The 21,692-nt window shown below is 35.0% G+C and overlaps 1 protein-coding gene across 5 annotated transcripts in view; it reads left to right on the top strand.

Annotated features, from left to right (window-relative positions):
* Positions 1–21,692, top strand: part of PRKACB (protein kinase cAMP-activated catalytic subunit beta) — a 147,895-nt gene that overhangs the window by 43,548 nt on the left and 82,655 nt on the right. Inside the window, exon 2 of one of the 5 annotated variants that reach the window (XM_082408594.1) lies at positions 19,855–20,005. The exons of 3 other annotated variants lie outside the window; for them this stretch is intronic. In XM_082408594.1, the coding sequence (XP_082264720.1) occupies position 20,005 (1 nt within the window). In that variant the 5' untranslated portion in view covers positions 19,855–20,004. Of the gene's footprint in view, positions 1–14,493; positions 20,006–21,692 lie in introns of those variants that run through there. One more of the 5 variants, XM_082408588.1, reaches the window with a different exon arrangement.

Here is a 21,692-nt window from a genome sequence, read left to right as displayed (position 1 = left end):
CACAGAATGCAGGATCTTAGTTCCCTGACTATTGAATCCGTGCCCCACTGCAGTGGAAGCACAGAGTCTTAACCACTGGACTGCCAGAGAAATCCCATCACTCTTGTTCTTATAGGAGCAACCACCAACCTGAAATCTGGAGTGAGGCAAATCTAGAGAGTTGCAGCAGAGATCAGCTTACCAAGAGAGCAGGAGCCACTTGAGCCATAAATTGTTAGGAACATTTAAATGATAATTTTGATAAGTTGCTGGAGGCTGAGTATGGACATGCATGAGGGTGTGAAACTCATGGGAGCAACAGTCTTAGGGAGGCCCTCATACTCCCATGGGTTTTACCTCCAGGAACACCATCAGGTTCTCAAGATGAAGATCCTGGAAAAGGTCCCCTTGTGGCTTTTGAAGGAGGGATGGGTAATCATTGTGAAATATGCCCAGAGCATATCTGGGGGAAAAGATATTACCAGAGCCATATCCCAGTTTGAGGTGGACATCTCTCCTACTCCAGCCCCCTCAGCCTTCCTAATTCATCTTAAGGGGGCTATACTGCTGGAGAAACACCTATGAAGTTCACATCCCAGAGAAATAAGCCAAGTAAAATATTGAGATTTAATCCTAAAATTGTAGAATGCTTTTCCTCCCCCACACTTTACCCTCATACCAACACCAAAAAAGATAAAAACAAAATATGCAGATGTATAACAGGGCTCCAGTATAAGAACAATGGATTACAACTGAATAGCTACAAGGCATGGACTCTCTCTGAGGAGTACTGAGGGAAGCCCAGAGTCAAAGCAAGGATACTAAGGGAATTTGAAGCTTCTGACACCTATAGCAAACATTAAACACAGTTCACCTCCTTGGACAAATTAACAGATCCACCTAGTAAATGCCTGTTTACCTCTGTTCTTATTACCCAATGCTACATGGTAAACTTTTCAACAAAAAGTTAGAAGACATGCCTAAATGCAAGAAAAAATAGTCTGAAGAGGCAAAGCAAGCATCAGAACCAGACTCAAATATTGTAGATGTTGGAATTATCAGGGAATTTAAAATGACTATGATTAATATGTAGAGTCTAATAGAAAAAGTAGGCAATATGCAAGAACACGTGAGTAATATGAGCAGAGAGAAACTCTAAGAAAGAAACAAAAGGAAATGCTAAAAGTAAAAAAACAACTGTAATAGAAATAAATGTTTTGATGGGCTCATCAACAGATTGGACACAACGGAGGAAAGTATCAATGAGGCTGAAGATAGATCAATAGGGACTGGCTAAACTGAAATGCAATGAGAAAAAAGAATGGAAAAAAAAACCCAGAACAGAACATCTAAGAATTATGGGACAATTTTGAAAAGTGTAACATATGCATAATTGGAATACCAGAAGGAGAAGGAAAAGGAGCAAAAGAAGTATTTGAAGTAATAATAGCAGAGAAAGTATTATAAAATTAATGACAGACATCAAAATACAGGCCTGGGAAGCTTAGTTTAAAAGTACCAAGCAAAATAAATACCAAAATAACTGCACCTGGGCACATCATATTTATACTGCAGAAAACCAAAGACTAAGAAAATCTTGAAAGAAGTCAAAGGGGGGATGGAAGAAAACCTTACTTGAAGAAGAACAGAATAAGAATTATGGCAGACTTCTCATCACCATGCAGGCAAGAAGAGAGTGGAGTAAAATATTTAAGAGTTGAAAGAAAAAACCCACTAACCTATAATTAATTCTATATCCAGGAAATTATCCTTCAAAAGTGAAGGACAAAGACTCTCTCAGACAAACAAAAATGGAGGCTCGGGACTTCCTTGGTGGCGCAGTGGTTAAGAATCTGCCTGCCAATGCAGGGGACACAGGTTTGAGCCCTGGTCCGGGAAGATCCCACATGCCGCAGAGCAACTAAGCCTGTGCACCACAACTACTGAGTCTGTGCTCTAAAGCCTGCGAATCACAACTACTGAGTCCACGCGCCACAACTACTAAAGCCCGCATGCCTAGAGCCCGTGTTTCACAACAAGAGAAGCCACCACAATGAGAAGCTCACACACTGCAACGAAGAGTAGCCCCTGCTCACCGCAACTAGAGAAATCCTGCACACAGCAACGAAGACACAACACAGTGAAAAATAAATAAATAAAATTTTAAAAAATATATAAACAAACAAAAACGAAGGTTATTCATTTCCAGCAGATCTGTCCTGCAAAAATCATAAAAGAAGTTCTTCAATGAGAACGAAAATTACATAGGTTAGAAATTTGGATGTACATAAAGAAAGGAAAAGCATCGGATAAGAAAAAATGAAGGTAAAATAAAATCTTTTTATTCATCATTGATCTAAAAGATAACTTTAATAATAGTAACAATGTACAGGGTGATTATAGAATATGGGTAAGTGAGATGAATGACAGCAGTGTCATAAGGGATAGGAGAAAGGATTTAGAAATACACTATTATAAGGTAGCTACACTACAAGTGAAGCATTATAGTGTTATTTAAAGATGGACTTAATTCAGTTAAAAATGTATATTGCAGACACTAGGACAACCACTAAAAAACTAAAAAGAAGTATAATATCTTAAGAGAGGAGATGAAATAGAATCATATAAAATGTCAGTTAAAATCAGAAGAGACAGAAAAATAGGGGAAAAAAGAAAAGTGCTGCAACAAGTAGGAAACAGTTACAAACAATAGTGGATATTAATCTAACTATGTTAATAGTCACTTTAAATATGAATCGTGTAAATACATCAATTAAAAGAGATTGTCAGAGTGGATTAAAAAACAAGATCCTTATATACAAAAAAAGACCCAGCTATGGGTTGTCTGTTAGAAACTCACTTTAAATATAAAGAACCAGGTAGAAAGGAAATGGAGACAGATATACCATGCTATCATTAACCAAAAGGAAGCTGGAGTACCTATATTAATTTCAGACAAAAGAGATTTTAGAACAATGAAAATTATGAGGGATGCAAAGAGATATAACGTAATGATTTGGTGGTCAGTTCTCCAAGATTTAACAATTCTAAACATTAGCTTTTAACAACAGAGTGTCAAAACACGAGGCAAAAGCTGATAGAATTGGAAGGAGATATAGACAAATCCACTACAACAGTTGGAGACGTCAACATCCCTGTTTTGATAATTGATAGATCAAGCAGGCAGAAAATCAGTAAGTATGTAGATGACCTGAACAACAGTATCAATCAGTCAACTTGATCTAATTAACAGAATATGCCATTTAACAACAGAATCTACATTCTTCTCCAGCTTGCCTGGAATATTCACCAAGATAGAGCACATTCTGGGCCATATACCACACCTTAACAAGTTTAAAGCATAGTACTCATACAAAGTATATTTGCAGACCACAATGTAATTAAATTAGAAATTGAAAACAGGGACTTCCCTGGTGGTGCAGTGGTCAAGAATCCACCTGCCAATGCAGGGGACACGGGTTTGAGCCCTGGTCTGGAAGGATCCCACATGCCACAGAGCAACTAGGCCCGTGCGCCACAACTACTGAGCCTGCACTCTAGGGCCCACGAGCCACAACTACTGAGCCCGCATGCCACAACTACTGAAGCCCATGTGCCTAGAGCCTGTGCTCCACAACAAGAGAAGCCACCACAATGAGAAGCCTATGCACCACAACGAAGAGTAGCACCTGCTCACCACAACTAGAGAAAGACCGCACGCAGCAATGAAGACCCAACGCAGCCAAAAGAAGAGGTCTCAAGAAATTTTAAAATATTTTGAACCAATTTTTAATTAACAAAATACAGCTTCTCAAGATTTGGGGGATTTAGGAAAAGCAGTGCTTAGAGGGCAATTTATAAACTTAAATGCATGTACTGGAAAAGAAAAAATATCTACATTCACTAAAGATACTGATGGCAAATAAGCATATGAAAAGATGCTTAATATTATTTGTCACTAAGGAATATTAAAACAACAATGAGATACCACTATACATCTTTTAGAATGATTAAACACACACACACACACACACACACACACACACAAAACTGACTGACAATTGCTGACAAGGATACAGAGCGATAGGAACTCTTTTTATTGCTGGTAGTAATGAAAAATAGTACAGCCATTTTAGCAATTTCTTGCAAAGCTAAGCATAGTCTTACCATACAATCCAGCAGTCACACTCCTAGGAATTTATTATACTGATTTAAAAACTATGTCCACATAAAAACCTGCACATGAAAGATTATAGCAGCTTTACTCATAATTGCCAAAAACTAGAAGCAACCAAAACATTCTTCAGTAGGTGAATGGTTAAACAAGCTGTGGTACATCCATACAATGGAAAATTATTCAGTGATTATTAAAAAATGAACTATGAAGCCACAAAAAGATATGCATGAATTTTAAATGCATAACACTAAGTGATAGCAGTCTGAAAAGGCTGCATGGAATATGATTTGAGTTAAATGACATTCTGGAAAAGGCAAAACTCTGGCAATGGTAAAAAGGTCGGTAGATGCCAAGGATGAGGGAAGCACAGGGGATTTACTAACGTGGTAGACTATTCTGTATGATACATAATTGTGGATACATGACAGTAGGTATTTGTCTAAACCCATATCACTTAAAGTACAAAGAGTAAACTTTAATATATGCAAAATTTAAAAAAAATCATTTAGAAGGTTGGGGAATCCAAGAATGAATGCAGAGTGTGACAAAACAATCTAACTGTATTACAAATGTATGAAACAGCTTCACTGAAGAGGACACAATAGGTTCTGACCTAAGTAAATTTGGAAATAAGTGAAGACTCTAATAGTAGAGGCAAAAGAAACTACATAGTAGTGTACTCTAGTTGATAAAGTTATTTCCCACAAGAATAAAGTTTTTAACTGTATCAAGTTCACAATGCTTGTATTGCCATCTGTGTATACCAAAATTGAACAAGTAAGTAAATAGATGGTGGATGGTGGAAGCTAGGTTTCTCACTGTTGGAGTGGGAGTTTTCAGATAAGAAAGGGGAGGAAGCTAAAATGAATTGTACAGTAATGAATTAGAGTTGGTGATACCAGGAAGATCTTATGTTTACCTTACTATAGACATAGGTGGTTACATATAGAAATACTTATAGATATGGGTATACATACATGTTAGTATTCACATATATTTCTCTGTTCTGAAAGCTGAGAGGGCCTAGAAACAACACCCCAGTAGCAGCAAGCATACCTAGTTCCAAAGTATTGGTTTCTAATACCATTCTCCAGTAAAAGGAACTAGGGCTCCTTGCAGAAATGGCTGATTCTGGGACTGGGGCAGGAAGTATAGAAAATGAGCATGGGCCATTTTATAGTGGTAGAAAGTAAGTGCTCAAACACATGCATGCACGTGTGCGTGCACGCACACACAATTATATGTCAAAGGGACATAGAGACAATTGAAAGAGTTTCCGATGACCAAAGCTTGAATAATTTGAGCAACAGAATAATGTAGTATTGGATTAGAGCCCAAAGTATAAAATAAATATCCATGAGCCCGTATTGCTGTTAATGATGAATAAATAAATAAATGGGGGAAAAGAGACACATTGCCCAGGCAGAGGAATTCCACTCTTCCTTCAAGGAGGTAGAGTAAAACTCCATATTCTTTAAGTGTGCACTGGGCATAGTGACTTTATTCCAAAGAGTACAGTGTGGAAAGGGAGGAAAAAATGTAATTATACAGTGAAGACACCTGACAAACACTACCTCAACCAGGTGATGAAGGTCAGCATCCACAGTGATAAGCCATGTTGATAGTGTGTAACTTTGATACAATATGATATAAATGGCACTTTACTTCTGTTGTCGTCTTCTCAATAACCCATAACCCCAGCTAATCATGAAAAAACACCACACAAATACCAACAGAGGGATACTCTACAACATACCTGACCAGTACTTCTCAAAGTTGTCAAGGTCATCAAAACAAGGAAAGTTTGAGGAAACCATCACAGCCAAGAAGAGGCTAAGGAGACATAAATACTAAATGTAATGTGGTATCCTGGATGAGATCCTGGAATAGACAAAGGCCATTAGGTAAAAACTAAGGAAATCTGAATAAACTTTGGACTTTAGTTAACAATAAGGTATCAATATTAATTTATTAATTGTACAAATCTACCATACTAATGTAAGATGTTAATGATAATGGAAACTGGGTGTTGGGTATATGGCACCTCTCTATACTACTATCTTTGCAATTTTTCTGTAAATCTAAAACTTTTCAAAAAGTTCATTTTAACATAAAGTCCCATTTTATATAAAAGTCTTGAAAAATGTAAATTATCTATATTATAAAAATTATCAGTTGCCTGGGGATTTGGAATGTCAGGAGAGAGAGATCATGAAGAATTCTGAGAAAAGTTTTGGAGGTGATGGATATATTCATTTTCTTGATTGTGGTGATAGTTTCACAATTGTATTTATATAGCAAAACATCAAATTCTACACTTCGAATATTTGCAGTTCATTGTATGTCAGTTATATTTATTAAAGCTTTTTCTTTTTAAGCATAGGGGACAAATAGAAAATAACAGAACAATAGACCTAAATCCAGTTATACCAACTATTACATTAAATGTAAATTGTCTAAACAAGACCCAGCTATGTGCTGCGTAGAAGAAGTCTACTTTAAATATACTGATAATTGGGGGTGGGGGGAGAAATATGCTATCCAAACACTATCAAATGAAAGCTTGTGGTGGCAAGATTATCCAGGATTAAAGAGGGACGTTTATAATGCTAAAAGTGTCAATTCAATAAAAAGACAGAACAATCCTAAATGTAAATTAATCTAATAACAGAGCTTCAATATATGTGAAACAAAAACTAATATAGCTGAAAAGAGAGAAATAGCAAAATCTACAAAGTTGAAGACTTCTATAATCATCTCTCAGTAATCTATAGACCAATTAAACAAAATCCAGAAGGATATAGAAGACCTGAACAATACCATCAGCCCAATTGACTTAACTGACATTTGTAGTGTATTCTACTTAATAACAATAGAAGACACTCTTCAAATGTACATGGAACATTCACCATCAGAGACCATATCCTAGGTCATAAGACAAACCTTAACAATTTAAAAAAATTAAAAATCATGCAGAATATGTTCTCTGACCATAATGGGACTAACTAGAAATCAATAACAGATATCAAGAAAATTCTCATATATTTGTTAATGTAAACAACACACTTCTAAATAATCCATGGTCAAAGATAAAGTCTTAAGGGAAATTAGAATACTTCCTAACACCATACACAAAAATAAACTCAACATGGATTCGAGACCTAAATATAAGACCAGACACTATAAAACTCTTAGAGGAAAACATAGGAAGAACACTCTTTAACATAAATCACAGCAAGATCTTTTTTGACCCACCTCCTAGAGTAATGGAAATAAAAACACAAATAAACAAATGGGACCTAATGAAACTTAAAAGCTTTTGCTCAGCAAAGGAAACCATAAACAAGACGAAAAGCCAGCCCTCAGAATGGGAGAAAATATTTGCAAATGAAGCGACTGACAAAGGATTAATCTCCAAAATTTACAAGCAGCTCATGCAGCTCAATATCAAAAAAACAAACAACCCAATCCAAAAATGGGCAGAAGACATAAATAGACATTTCTCCGAAGCAGACATACACATGACCAAGAAGCACATGAAAGAATGCTCAACATCATTAATCATTAGAGCAATGCAAATCAAAACTACAATGAGGTATCACCTCACACCAGTTAGAATGGGCATCATCAGAAAATCTACAAACAACAAATGCTGGAGAGGGTGTGGAGAAAAGGGAACCCTCTTGCACTGTTGGTGGGCATGTATATTGATACAGCCACTATGGAGAACAATATGGAGGTTCCTTAGAAAACTAAAAATAGAATTACCATATGATCCAGCAATCCCACTACTGGGCATATACCCAGAGAAAACCATAATTCAAAAAGACACATGCACCCCAATGTTCATTGCAAAACTATTTACAATAGCCAGGTCATGGAAGCAACCTAAATGCCCATCGACAGACGAATGGATAAAGAAGAAGTGGTACATCTATACAATGGAATATTACTCAGCCATAAAAAGGAATGAAATTGAGTCATTTGTTGAGACGTGGATGGATCTAGCGGCTGTCATACAGAGTGAAGTAAGTCAGAAAGAGAAAAACAAATATCGTATATTAATGCATGTATGTGGAACCTAGAAAAATGGTACAGATGAACCAGTTTGCAGGGCAGAAGTTGAGACACAGATGTAGAGAACAAACGTATGGACACCAAGGGTGGGAAACCGCAGTGGGATGGGGATGGTTATGTGCTGAATTGGGCGATTGGGATTGACATGTATACACTGATGTGTATAAAATTGATGACTGATTAAAAAAATATATATATTTTTGTACTGAATGAAAGTGAAAATGCAGGAGATTGATTCAAGATGGTGGGAGATTGGTTAAAAATGGTGGAGTAGAGGGACATGTTCTCACTCCCTCTTTCGAAAACACCGAAATCACAGCTAAATGCTGAACAATCATCAACAGGAAGACACTGGAACTCACCAAAAAAGATACCCCACATGCAAAGACAAAGGAGAAGCCGCAATGAGACAGTAGGAGGGGTGCTATCACAATAAAATCAAATCCCATAACTGCTGAGTGGGTGACTCACAAACTGGAGAACACTTATACCACAGAAGTCCATCCACCGGAGTGAAGGTTCTGAGCCACATGTCAGGCTTCCCAACCTGGGCGTCTGACAATGGGAGGAGGAATTCCTAAAGAATCAGACTTGGAAGGCTAGTGGGATTTGATTGCAGGACTTCGGCAGGACGGGGGAAAACAGAGACTCCACTCTTGGAGGGCACACACAAAGTAGTGTGCACATCGGGACCCAGGGGAAGGAGCAAGGACCACATAGGAGACTGAACCAAGCCTACCTGCTAGTGTTGGAGGGTCTCCTGCAGAGGCAGGGGGTAGCTGCGGCTCACCAAGGGACAAGGACACTGGCAGCAGAAGTTCTGGGAAGGACTCCTTGGTGTGAGCCCTCCCAGAATCCGCCATTAGCCCAACCAAAGAGGACTAGGTAGGCTCCAGTGTTGGGTCTCCTCAGGCCAAACAACCAACAGGGAGGGAACCCAGCCCCACCCATCAGCAGACAAGTGGATTAAAGTTTTACTGAGCTCTGCCCATCAGAGCAACAGCCAGCTCTACCCACCACCAGTCCCTCCCATCATGAAGCTTGCACAAGCCTCTTAGATAGCCTCATCCACCAGAGGGCAGACAGCAGAAGCAAGAAGAATTACAGTCCTGCAGCCTGTGGAACAAAAACCACATTCACAGAAAGATAGACAAAATGAAAAGGCAGAAGGCTATGTCCCAGATGAAGGAACAAGATAAAACCCCAGAAAAACAACTAAATGAAGTGGAGATAGGCAATGTTCCAGAAAAAGAATTCAGAATAATGATAGTGAAGATGATCCAGGACCTCAGAAAAAGAATGGAGGCAAATATCGAGAAGGTGCAAGAAATGTTTAACAAAGATCTAGAAGAATTAAAGAACAAACAAACAGAACTGAACAATAAAATAACTGAAATGAAAAATGCACTAGAAAGAATCAATAGCAGAATAACTGAGGCAGAAGAACGGATAAGTGACCTGGAAAACAGAATGGTGGAATTCACTGCTGCAGAACAGAATAAAGAGAAAAGAATGAAAAGAAATGAAGACAGCCTAAGAGACCTCTGGGACAACATTAAATGCAACATTCGCATTATAGGGGTCCCAGAAGGAGAAGAGAGAGAGAAAGGACCCAAGAAAATATTTAAAGAGATTATAATTGCAAACTTCCCTAACATGGGAAAGGAAATAGCTACCCAAGTCCAGGAAGTGCAGAGAGTCCCAGGCAGGATAAACCCAAGGAGAAACACGCTGAAATACATAATAATCAAATTGGCCAAAATTAAAGACAAAGACAAATTATTGAAAGCAGCAAGGGAAAAACGACAAATAACATACAAGGGAATCCCCATAATGTTAACAGCTGATCTTTCAGCAGAAACTCTACAAGCCAGAAAGGAGTGGCATGATATACTTAAAGTGATGAAAGGGAAGAACCTACAACCAAGATTACTCTACCTAGCAAGGATCTCATTCAGATTCGATGGGAAAATCAAAAGATTTACAGACAAGCAAAAGCTAAGAGAATTCAACACTGCCAAACCAGCTCTACAACAAATGCTAAAGGAACTTCTGTAAGTGAAAAACACAAGAGAAGAAAAGGACCTACGAAAACAAACCCAAAGCAATTAAGAAAATGGTCATAGGAACATACATATCGATAATTACGTTAAACATGAGTGGATTAAATGCTCCAACCAAAAGACACAAGCTCACTGAATGGATACAAAGACAAGACCCATGTATATGCTGTCTACAAGAGACCCACTTGAGACCTAGGGACACGTACAGACTGAAAGTGAGGGGATGGAAAAAGATATTCCATGCAAATGGAAATCAAAAGAAAGCTGGAATAGTAATACTCATATCAGATAAAATAGACTTTAAAATAAAGAATGTTACAAGAGACAAGGAAGGACACTACATAATGATCAAGGGATCAATCCAAGAAGAAGATATAACAATTATAAATATGTATGCACCCAACATAGGAGCACCTCAATACATAAGGCAACTGCTAACAGCTATAAGAGAGGAAACCGACAGTAACACAATAATAGTGGGGGACTTTAACACCTCACTTACACGAAAGGACAGATCAACCAAACAAAATTAATAAGGAAACACAAGCTTTAAATGACACAATAGACCAGATAGATTTAATTGATATTTATAGGACATTGCATCCAAAAAGAGCAGATTACACTTTCTTCTCAAGTGCGCACGGAACATTCTCCAGGATAGATCACATCTTGGGTCACAAATCAAGCCTCGGTAATTTTATGAAAATTGAAATCATATCAAGCATCTTTTCTGACCACAACACTATGAAATTAGAAATCAATTACAGGGAAAAAATCGTAAAAAAACACAAACACATGGAGGCTAAACAATACGTTACTAAATAACCAAGAGATCACTGAAGAAATCAAAGAGGAAATCAAAAAATACCTAGAGAAAAATGACAATGAAAACACGACAATCAAAAACCTATGGGATTCAGCACAAGGAGTTCTAAGAGGGAAGTTTATAGCTATACAAGCCTACCTCTAGAAACAAGAAAAATCTCAAATAAACAGTCTAACGTTACACCTTAAGGAAGTAGAGAAAGAAGAACAAACAAAATCCAAAGTTAGCAGCAGGAAAGAAATCATAAAGATCAGAGCAGAAATAGATGAAATAGAAAGGAAGAAAACAATAGCAAAGATCAATAGAACTAAAAGCTGGTTCTTTGAGAAGATAAACAAAATTGATAAACCATCAGCCAGACTCATTTTGAAAAAGAGGGAGAGGACTCAAATCAATAAAATTAGAAATGAAAAAGGAGATGTTACAACAGACATGGCACAAATGCAAAGCATCCTAAGAGACTAGTACAAGCAACTCTATGCCAATAAAGTGAACAACCTGGAAGAAATGGACAAATTCTTAGAAAGGTATAACCTTCCAAGACTGAACCAGGAAGAAACAAATTGTGAACAGACCAATCACAAGTAGTGAAATTCAGCCTGTGATTAAAAATATTCCAACAAACAAAAGTCCAGGACTAGATGGCTTCACAAGTGAATTCTATCAAACATTTAGAGAAGAGCTAACACCCATCCTTCTCAAACTCTTCAAAAAAATTGCAGAGGAAGGAAAACTCCCAAACTCATTCTGCGAGGCCACCATCACCCTGATACCAAAACCAGACAAAGATACTACAAAAAAGAAAATTACAGACCAATATCACTAATGAATATAGATGCAAAAATCCTCAACAAAATACTAGCAAACAGAATCCAGCAACACATTAAAAGGATCATACACCACGATCAAGTGGGATTTATCCCAGATATGCAAGGATTCTTCAATATATGCAAATCAATCAATTTGATACACCATATTAACAAATTGAAGAAGAAAAACCATATGATCATCTCAATAGATGCAGAAAAAGCTTTTGACAAAATTCAACACCCATTTATGATAAAAATTCTCCAGAAAGTGGGCATAGATGGAACCTACTTCAACATAAAAGGCTATATATGACAAACCCACAGCAAACATCATTCTCAATGGTGAAAAACTGAAAGCATTTCTTCTAAGATCAGGAACTAGACAAGGATGTACACTCCTACCCCTATTATTCAACATAGTTTTGGAAGTCGTAGACAGAGCAATCAGAGAAGAAAAAGAAATAAAAGGAATACAAATTCGAAAAGAAGACATAAAACTGTCACTGATTGCAGATGACATGATACTATACATAGAGAATCCTAAAGATGCCACCAGAAAACTATTAGAGCTGATCAATTAATTTGGTAAAATTGCAGGATACAAAATTAATGCACAGAAATCTCTTGCATTCCTATACACTAATGATAAAAAATCTGAAAGAGAACTTAAGGAAACACTCCCCTCTACCATTGCAACAAAAAGAATAAAATACCTAGGAATAAACCTACCTAGGGAGACAAAAGACCTGTATGCAGAAAACTATAAGACACTGATGAAAAAAATGAAAGATGATACCAACAGATGGAGAGATATACTATGTTCTTGGATTAGAAGAATCAATATTGTGAAAATGACTCTACTACCCAAAGCAATCTATAGATTCAATGCAATCCCTATCAAGTTACCAATGCCATTTTTCACAGAACTAGAACAAAAAATCTTAAAATTTGTATGGAGACACAAAAGACCCCGAATAGCCAAAGCAGTCTTGAGGGAAAAAAACGGAGCTGGAGGAATCAGACTCCCTGGCTTCAGGCTATACTACAAAGTTACAGGAATCAAGAGAATATGGTATTGGCACAAAAACAGAAATAGATCAATGGAACAAGATAGAAAGCCCAGAGATAAAACCATGAACCTATGGTTAACTAATCTATGACGAAGGAGGCAAGGATACACAATGGAGAAAAGACAGTCTCTTCAATAAGTGGTGCTGGGAAAATTGGACAGCTGCATGGAAAAGAGTGAAATTAGAACACTCCCTATCACCATACACGAAAATAAACTCAAAATGGATTAGAGACCTAAATTTAAGACCGGGCACTATAAAACTCTTAGAGGAAAACATAGGAAGAACACTCTTTGACATAAATCACAGCAAGATATTTTTTGATCCACCTCCTAGAGTAATGGAAATAAAACCAAAAATAAACAATGAAACTTAATACCTTTTTCACAGCAAAGGAAACCATAAACAAGACGAAAAGACAACCCTTAGTATGGGAGAAAATATTTGCAAATGAATCATCGGACAAAGGATTACTCTCCAAAATATATAAACAGCTCATGCAGTTCAATATTAAAAAAAACAAACGACCTAATCCAAAAATGGGCAGAAGACCTAAATAGACATTCCTCCAAAGAAGACATACCGATGACCAAGAAGCACATGAAAAGCTGCTCAACATCACTAATTATTAGAGAAATGCAAAGCCAAACTACAGTGAGGTATCACCTCACACCAGTTACATTGGGCATCATCAGAAAATCTACAAGCAACTAATGCTGGAGAGGGTGTGGAGAAAAGGGAACCCTCTTGCACTGTTATTGGGAATGTAAATTGATACAGCCACTATGGAGAACAGTATGGAGGTTCCTTAAAGAACTAAAAATAGAATTACCATATGACCTAGGAATCCCACTACTGGGCATATACCCAGAGAAAATCATAATTCAAAAAGACAGATGCACCGCAGTGTTCATTGGAACACTATTTACAATAGCCAGGTCTTGGAAACAACCTAAATGCCCATTTACTGACGAATGGATAAAGATGATGTGGTACATATATGCAATGGAATATTACTCAGCCATAAAAAGGAATGAAAGTGGGTCATTTGTAGAGGCGTGGATGCATCTGGAGACTGTCATACAGAGTGAAGTAAGTCAGAAAGAGAAAAACAAATATTGTTTATTAACACATATAAGTGGAATCTAGAAAATGGTACAGATGAACCAGTTTGCAGGGCAGAAATTGAGACACAGAAGTAGAGGAAAAACATATGGACACCAAGGGGGGAAAGCGGCAGGGGGTGGGGGTTGTGGTGTGATGAATTGGGAGATTGGGATTGACATGTATACATTGATGTGTATAAAATGGATGACTAATAAGAAAATAAATAAATAAATAAACATTAAAAAAAAGGCAATGTTTCAGAATTTGTCAGATGTACTAAAATCATTGTTCAGAGGGAAATGATCTAAAGTTCCACATTATGAAACTAGAGAAAGAGCAAAATAAAGCCAAAGAAAGTAGAGGGAAGGGGAAAAGATAAGAACAGGAATTTATGAAACTGAAAATGGAAAAAATGATAGAGAAAATCAAGAAAAACAAAAGGTGGTTCTTTGAAAAAGATAAAAAATTAGAATCCTTTCACCAGACTGACCAAAAAAGAGAAGGCAAATACCAATATCAGGAATGAAGGAGGGGATATAACTACAGATGCCACAGACATTTAAAGGCTAATAAGGGGATTTTAGAAACAACTTTATGCACGTGAATTTGACAACTTAGTTGAAATAGATCATTTCTTGAAAGACAAAAATTACCAATATTCATTGAAGATGATATAGATAACTGAAGAGTATGATATCTGTTGAAGAAATTGAATAGTATTTGTGGCCTTCCAAAAACGAACTACTGGCCCAAATAGTTTTCCTGACAAATACTACCAAAAATTTCAGGGAGAGGTGATACCAGTTCCCTACAGTCTCTTCCAGAAAATAAAAGACAGAATACTTCCCAACTTATTTTATGCAGCCATTTTTAACCTGATATCAAAATCGTGCAAAGACAGTACATAAAAATAAAACTTCACAACAGTATATCTTGTAAACTTATATAAATCTTCAATAAAATATTTGTAAATTGAATCCAGCAACATATAAAAAGATTAGTACACCAAGAACAAGAGGTGTTTATCCTGGGAATTCAAGGCTGGTTTAATGTTTGAGAATTAATTGGTAAGTGCAATACACCATATTAGCAGACTAAAGAAGTAAAACCATATGATCATATCAATAGATACTGAAAAAGTATTGGATAAAATTCAACATCCCTGTAATATATAAAAACACTGAACTAACTAGGAATACAAGGAAACTTCTTTATCTCAATAAGGGGCATCTACAAAGAATTTCTACATCTGACATAATGATGAGAAGTGAACCATTTCTTCCTAAGATTGGGAATAAGGCAAGGATCTTCACTTTCACCACTTGTTTAATGTACTACTGGAAGTCCTAGCCAGTGCAGTATGGCAAGAAAAGTAAATAAACAACACAGGGATTAAAGAGGAAAAAATAAAGCAAACTATCTGTTTGAAGATGGCATGATTTTCTGCATAGAATATCCTAAGAAATCTACAAAAAGAAAAAGATTCCTAAATATAATAAGTGAGTTTAGCAAGGTTGCAGTATACAAGGTAGGCATATAAAAATAAGTCATATTTCTATATACTAGCAATGAACAATTGTAAACATCTTTTAAAGCATCATTTACAATAGCTCCAATTTATAAATAATAAATGCTTAAGTATAAGTCTAACAAAATATGTATGGGATCTGTATGCTGAAAACGAAAACACTGATGAAAGAAATCAAAGATGATTGAAAATGAATCAAAAAGTGAAATATATAATATGATCATGGATTGAAAGACTCAGTATAGTTATCATTTCTCTCAATAAACATAATCTCAATAAGTCCTAGCAAGATTATTTTTGTAGAAATAGACAAACTTTTAAAATTTATATGGAAAAGCTAAGAAACTATAATAGCCAAAACAATTTAGAAAACAAAATGTTGAAAGATTTATACAATCAGATTTAAGACTTACTAAAAAGCCACAGTAACCAACACAGTACACTATTGATGAAAAAGAATTGACACATAGGTAGATCAGTGGAACAACATTGAAAATCCAGAGTAGACCCACATAGATATGGTTAACTGATTTTTGACAAAGGTGCAAAGGCAATTCAATTGTAAATGGATATATAAATGTGGTAAATCCATACAGTGGAATACTATTCAATAAAAAATTAGTAAGCTCTTAAAACACACAACATGGATGAACCTCAGTTATGCTGTGCTAAATGAAAGAAGCCAGTCTTAAATAGGTGAATCCATTTAAAAAATGTATGAATCCATTTTGGGAAAGGCAAAAGTATTACTGTAAAAGCTTTATTTGAATAGCAGGGGTCATGGTCATATCATTTGCCCTCCACATGGAACAAATACATTATTTACATATAAAATATGCTTCCATGTTTTTCTTTTCTTTAACCTTCAAACTCTAAAGTACATAGTTCTACTTGGCCCCAAGATGATTGTAAACATAAATGTGGACAATGAAATTGCATGGCTATAAGGTGACCATGTGAATGAAAACATTCTCATAGCAGAATCTCAGACTCCGGACAGTGTGTCCAAGAACCATTTCCACCTCCTACCATCCTTTTATCCCTACTTCCCCACCCTTTGAAAAAATCTTTACTTGTGGTAATCATTATTGTCAGTACAAAGGAGCCTTGATTTAGGAGGCAGAAGACATAGGTGACTTTGCACAAGTCACTTAATAACTTAATATTTATGTTTGTTTTCTCATCTTAAAATAAGGATAATAATACCTGTCCTGCTTACTTCATTTGTAAAGATCTGATGAATCAATGGAAACCATTTTATGTGTTGTAAAATGCTTTGTAAATGTAAGGTATCATTACTATTATTAAACATAAGAAATAAACCAATATTTTGTGATATGGCAATCAAAGGAGGTTCAACTCTGAAAATTATTATAATTTCTAAAATTAATGCAGAATGAAAAATAAGGACTTGATAACTTCAAAGTTGATTACTCTCTAGTTTTATTACCATACACTATTTAAACTATTAATAGGATATAAGATATGTTATTACAGCAAATTTTTGGGTACATGGCTAGATATCTTAGTACAAATTCAAGTTCTGAAAATACCATCAGGAAGGATAGCAAGTAATATACTTCTTAACATTAATTTGAATTATGAAAGAATTCAGTTTTAGTTAAAGCTGTAGTTGTTTCTTTCTAGCAGTAGATGCCAGTAGAGTTCTTTTTAATAAAAATCAAATTGCCTAAGTACTTCGATAGCAACAGTTTCCTGGTCACAATACCGTATATAGAAATATTGCTCTAAGGACTAAAGATTCTACTTTCTCTAAGGACTTTGTAACAGATAAAAAACAGTTTTATTGAAGAAAAATGCATAAATTTTAAATGTAGTGTTTTCTAGTTCTTCATCTAGTGAAGACTACTTTCTTCTTCTTGATACAGTAATTTTGTTATAAAGCTTATACATTGCTTTAAGTAAATTAATCTTCGTGTTCTAATTAGAAATCTGGAATATCTATATGAAACTCAAGCAACATTGGATATAGTCTGGCTAGACCTGTGTTAAAAACGAATATTGTGGGGCTGAAATGTTAGAATTAGCTTGTACTTTTGGCAAGGGAATGCCATGAGTGTAGTATTTTGGGGAGGTTAATATGTCAGAGAAGAGTGATTGAAAGGAGTGACTGGAAGCAGAGAAAAGTTATTTTAGAAATCCACATTTTCACTTATAAAAATGAAACTCAAAGAATGAGTAAAATTTAGTAACTGACTGAACGTAGAGAAAAAGAAGTTAAGTGACATTACTTCTATTGCTGTTGTCTCTATATATGAACAACTAGGTGGTCGTTGGATAATTTACAAATATGATCCTATCATAAATAAAATTAAAATATTTTCAAGGGTTTGATTCTACTTAGACCTTTAATTTATTAAAACTGAATACTTCAACATATATTTATTGAGTATATAACTAGCACATGCATTTCATTTAAGAATTCAAGTAATTCACAATTTGAGACATAAATTTATAAATAGCAAATTTTAACATAAAATTATAAGATCATTGGAAACAGTGGAGAGAGCAGTGTATTTTTCTAGGAAGTATGTGGGAAACTTCAGTGAAGATGTGACATTTTTGGTGAGCCTTGAGGATGAATAGAATTTATCCCAAGAGAGCAAGTCAAAGAATTCAGGAATTTTATGCACTTATACCCATACAGAGACAGTTCATCCTCTGTAGATGTTTATTGAAGACTGCAGACACCTGTTCAGGGTCTGTTTTGTATAAAGTCGGATGTTAATAAAGAAATTATTATTATATACACACATATTTATCAGAAAGCTACAATTTAAGAAGTTTGGTGTTGTAGATACTGTTGCCTGTTTGTTTAGATTGATCTAATTTTATTATACAAAATAAAATGTACACAAATGAGCTGTTATTTGGCAAAATTCATTAGTCAGTGTTTCCTCTGTGTGTGTGTGCTGTGTCCTAATTTGATTACATTATTATTCCTATTTATTCTATTTGTCATTATTGTTTCTATTTATTCTGTTTGTTAAGCAGTAGGCACGAAATCTTGATTAAGACTTTTTTTAGATAGATTTTTAAAAATATCCTTCCTTCCTTCTTTCCCTCCTTCCTTCTTCCCTCCCTCCCTTCCTTCCTTTTTTTCTTCCTTCTTCCCTTTATTTAAAGCTTCCAAAGAGAAAAACCACACAAATTTCTCATCCTTTAATAAGTGTCAGAAGGCAAGTACTCAGAATCATTGTTAAATGTCACAGGTTACTTTTTTCATGCAAATGGACAGTTTACTTTTAACCAAAGGGGCTGTTTCCAAGTGAGACCCCTAAATCAGGGATCAGGTAAGCAGTAGTCCTCAGTGTTAAGTTTAAAAATTAACATGTCTCAGTCAACTAGAAGGATTTTTTTTCCTCTCAATTGAAATTTCTTGCTATGGCTGATTTTATATAATTTTAAATCTTATATATTTTTTTCAAATTTTAGAATGTTTGAACATGTACTGCTGATATGCACTTGTCAGCAGATTATGTTTGGTAAGCAATACTGACACACTAAGTTTTTATAGTTTTTGTATATATTAGACTTAAGTCAGTGAGTTAGCAACATTGAGTTTTTTTAAGTGCTAGTTCAGATTTTTTTCGTTAAAATTTATGTGTTAAAATTTGTTTTGCAAGTATTTTGTGATATCTAGTCCATACCAGCTTTCAGTGAAAAGTTAACAATTTATAAGGATTCATAAAATCTATACTAATCTGTATTAGCTGATTTCCTGGATAAAACACAACCTTTTTAACATATTATATTTGGAGAGTGGTTTGGTCTTCAGTTGTTTGTACAGGGCTGTAATACACGTTTAACTAGTTTTCCTTTAAAAAAATTTTTTTTTCAGCCTACTATCCATATGTAAAGCTTTATATTTAATGTTCTCATTAACCTGTATATTAATATTAAAACACTCTTAAACATAGCCTTTTAGGATGATATTGCAGGTCTTTAAAATCTTCATCTCTAGTTGAGATGAACAGTTTTGCTAAGAAAGGCTCAGTAATGTGCTGTTTTATATTAACAGGAAACAGAACAGCAGTAGTGGTTTGAATACCCTGCAAACAGGAAGTTTGATACATGCATAGCTCTTGGCTTCTGTGTAAGAAGTTGTTGAGCTCCTTCTGGAAATATTTTCAGTTACTTTAAATTAAGTGTAAATACACATGAATGGCAGCTTACAGAGAACTACCCTGTAATCAGTATACAGGTACAACTGCTCTTCAGAAATTGGAAGGTTTTGCTAGCCGATTATTTCATAGACACTCCAAAGGTACTGCACATGATCAGAAAACAACTCTGGAAAATGACAGCCTTCATTTCTCTGAACATACTGCCTTATGGGACAGATCAAGTAAGTTTTTTTTTTTTTTTTATGATACATTGTAACTAGAAACTAAAATGCTAATTGGAGTTTTAGAATCAAGCACAGAACTGTGGGGGGGGGGTGCCTTTTTATGATTTGCCCAAGGATATTTTGCAAGGTAAAGTTGAAAAAAAATTACAAATACTTGATTATAAGTTGAGCTGAATCACATAGCTCATGGTTTTGTTTTAAATGCGATTAGTTAAGTTGAATATCAGTGGGAAAATTTTCTACAAAATTCTTACATCATTTCTAGTGTATTTAAAAAAAATTTTTTTTGTTGTTCTTAAGTGAAATGCTTACATTTAAGAAAAATAATCATTTTATTTTAAAAAATATCTTGGATTTATAAGCCTTAAAATTCAAAAGGGGCAAAAGACTCTTGCATTTATAATTAAATTTTTGTTATTTTTGCCATATTTTATTTTTAAATGCATGTGTGAAGTTACTTGAGTTTAACAAGCAGGATTTATAATATGAAAGCATAGTATGATTATTCTATGTGAAATCTTATATATATAACATTATAAATATCAGAAGCTTTCATATGAGGGGGGGGGAAACTTGTTTATGCATGCATCACATTCTTTCCAGGCATGTTAAAATGTTTGGACTTACTGCTTTGCTGAAATGGTGATACGTAATGATTTTTTGTGACATGCACTTTTTAAAGGCTACATTTCACATATAAACAATACCAGTGCCTTCATTCCACATCTCACCTTGGACCCTCCCCACGGTATTTTTGTTATTCTGATTAAAGGAACAATAGAATTACTCTTGGTACTTTTTAGTGTGTTTGATCACCAAATAGCACTGTTTTGCCTCTTTCTGTTTACATACTCCATAGCAGTTAAGGAAGAAAACTCAGCTAAAAGAAAAGCAACAAAAAACCAAGAATGGCTTACAAAATTGACTCTTTTATTTATATAGTACCTTCATAGTTCCGCAGAAGTTTATTTGAATTTTTTTTTTATTGCATCAGAATTTTTTACCTTCCTCAAGCTATTTTAGGGAGAAAGTAAAGAACATATATTTATACAAATTATTTTTCACTTTATAGGTTTTGATTATTTATAATTAATCCTTACTATATAGCAAGTTGATATGAGGAATCTCAAATATCTTCAAGGTAATGAACTGTTGAGTATTGAAATAATAGTACATTATTAAAGTTTACCATGCAACAAAAGTTTGTTATTCATTTTACTTGCCCTATTCTGTTAAATTGCAGTCTCCTAAGGCCTTTTGGAAATCATTTTTATGCATTTCAAGGACCTTTTAATTAAACATTCAATGAGGATCGAGGACAGTACTGAATTAGTACACTAATCCCTGTTTCTACAAATAGTGGGTGTTTAGTAAATGTATCTCAAATGAATGAATATCATGGGCTTTTAATATTTAAAAGTTATGTTTGAATTATACTCTCACCATTTTTAAATGCGTGTGGCTTGTAACATTTTCTGAGACATTTTAAAATCTAGCAGTTGAAGATAATATCATGAGCTATGATTTCTTTTGGAAAAAACAGACTGATAAAATGCTGTTAACATTTTTCTTTATGGTGATGTCACAAAATAAAATAAATAGAATCATAGTGCACAGTGAAATTAGGTGCAAACCTTGTAGCTGTTCGAATAATAGGTATGATATAAGAAATGCTTAAAGAGTA

Source organism: Balaenoptera borealis, assembly GCF_965194805.1.
Source record: "Balaenoptera borealis genome assembly, chromosome: 1".
Taxonomy (NCBI): domain Eukaryota; kingdom Metazoa; phylum Chordata; class Mammalia; order Artiodactyla; family Balaenopteridae; genus Balaenoptera; species Balaenoptera borealis.
The sequence above is the reverse complement of the archived record's forward strand: the minus strand, read 5'-3'. Positions and strand labels throughout refer to the sequence as shown.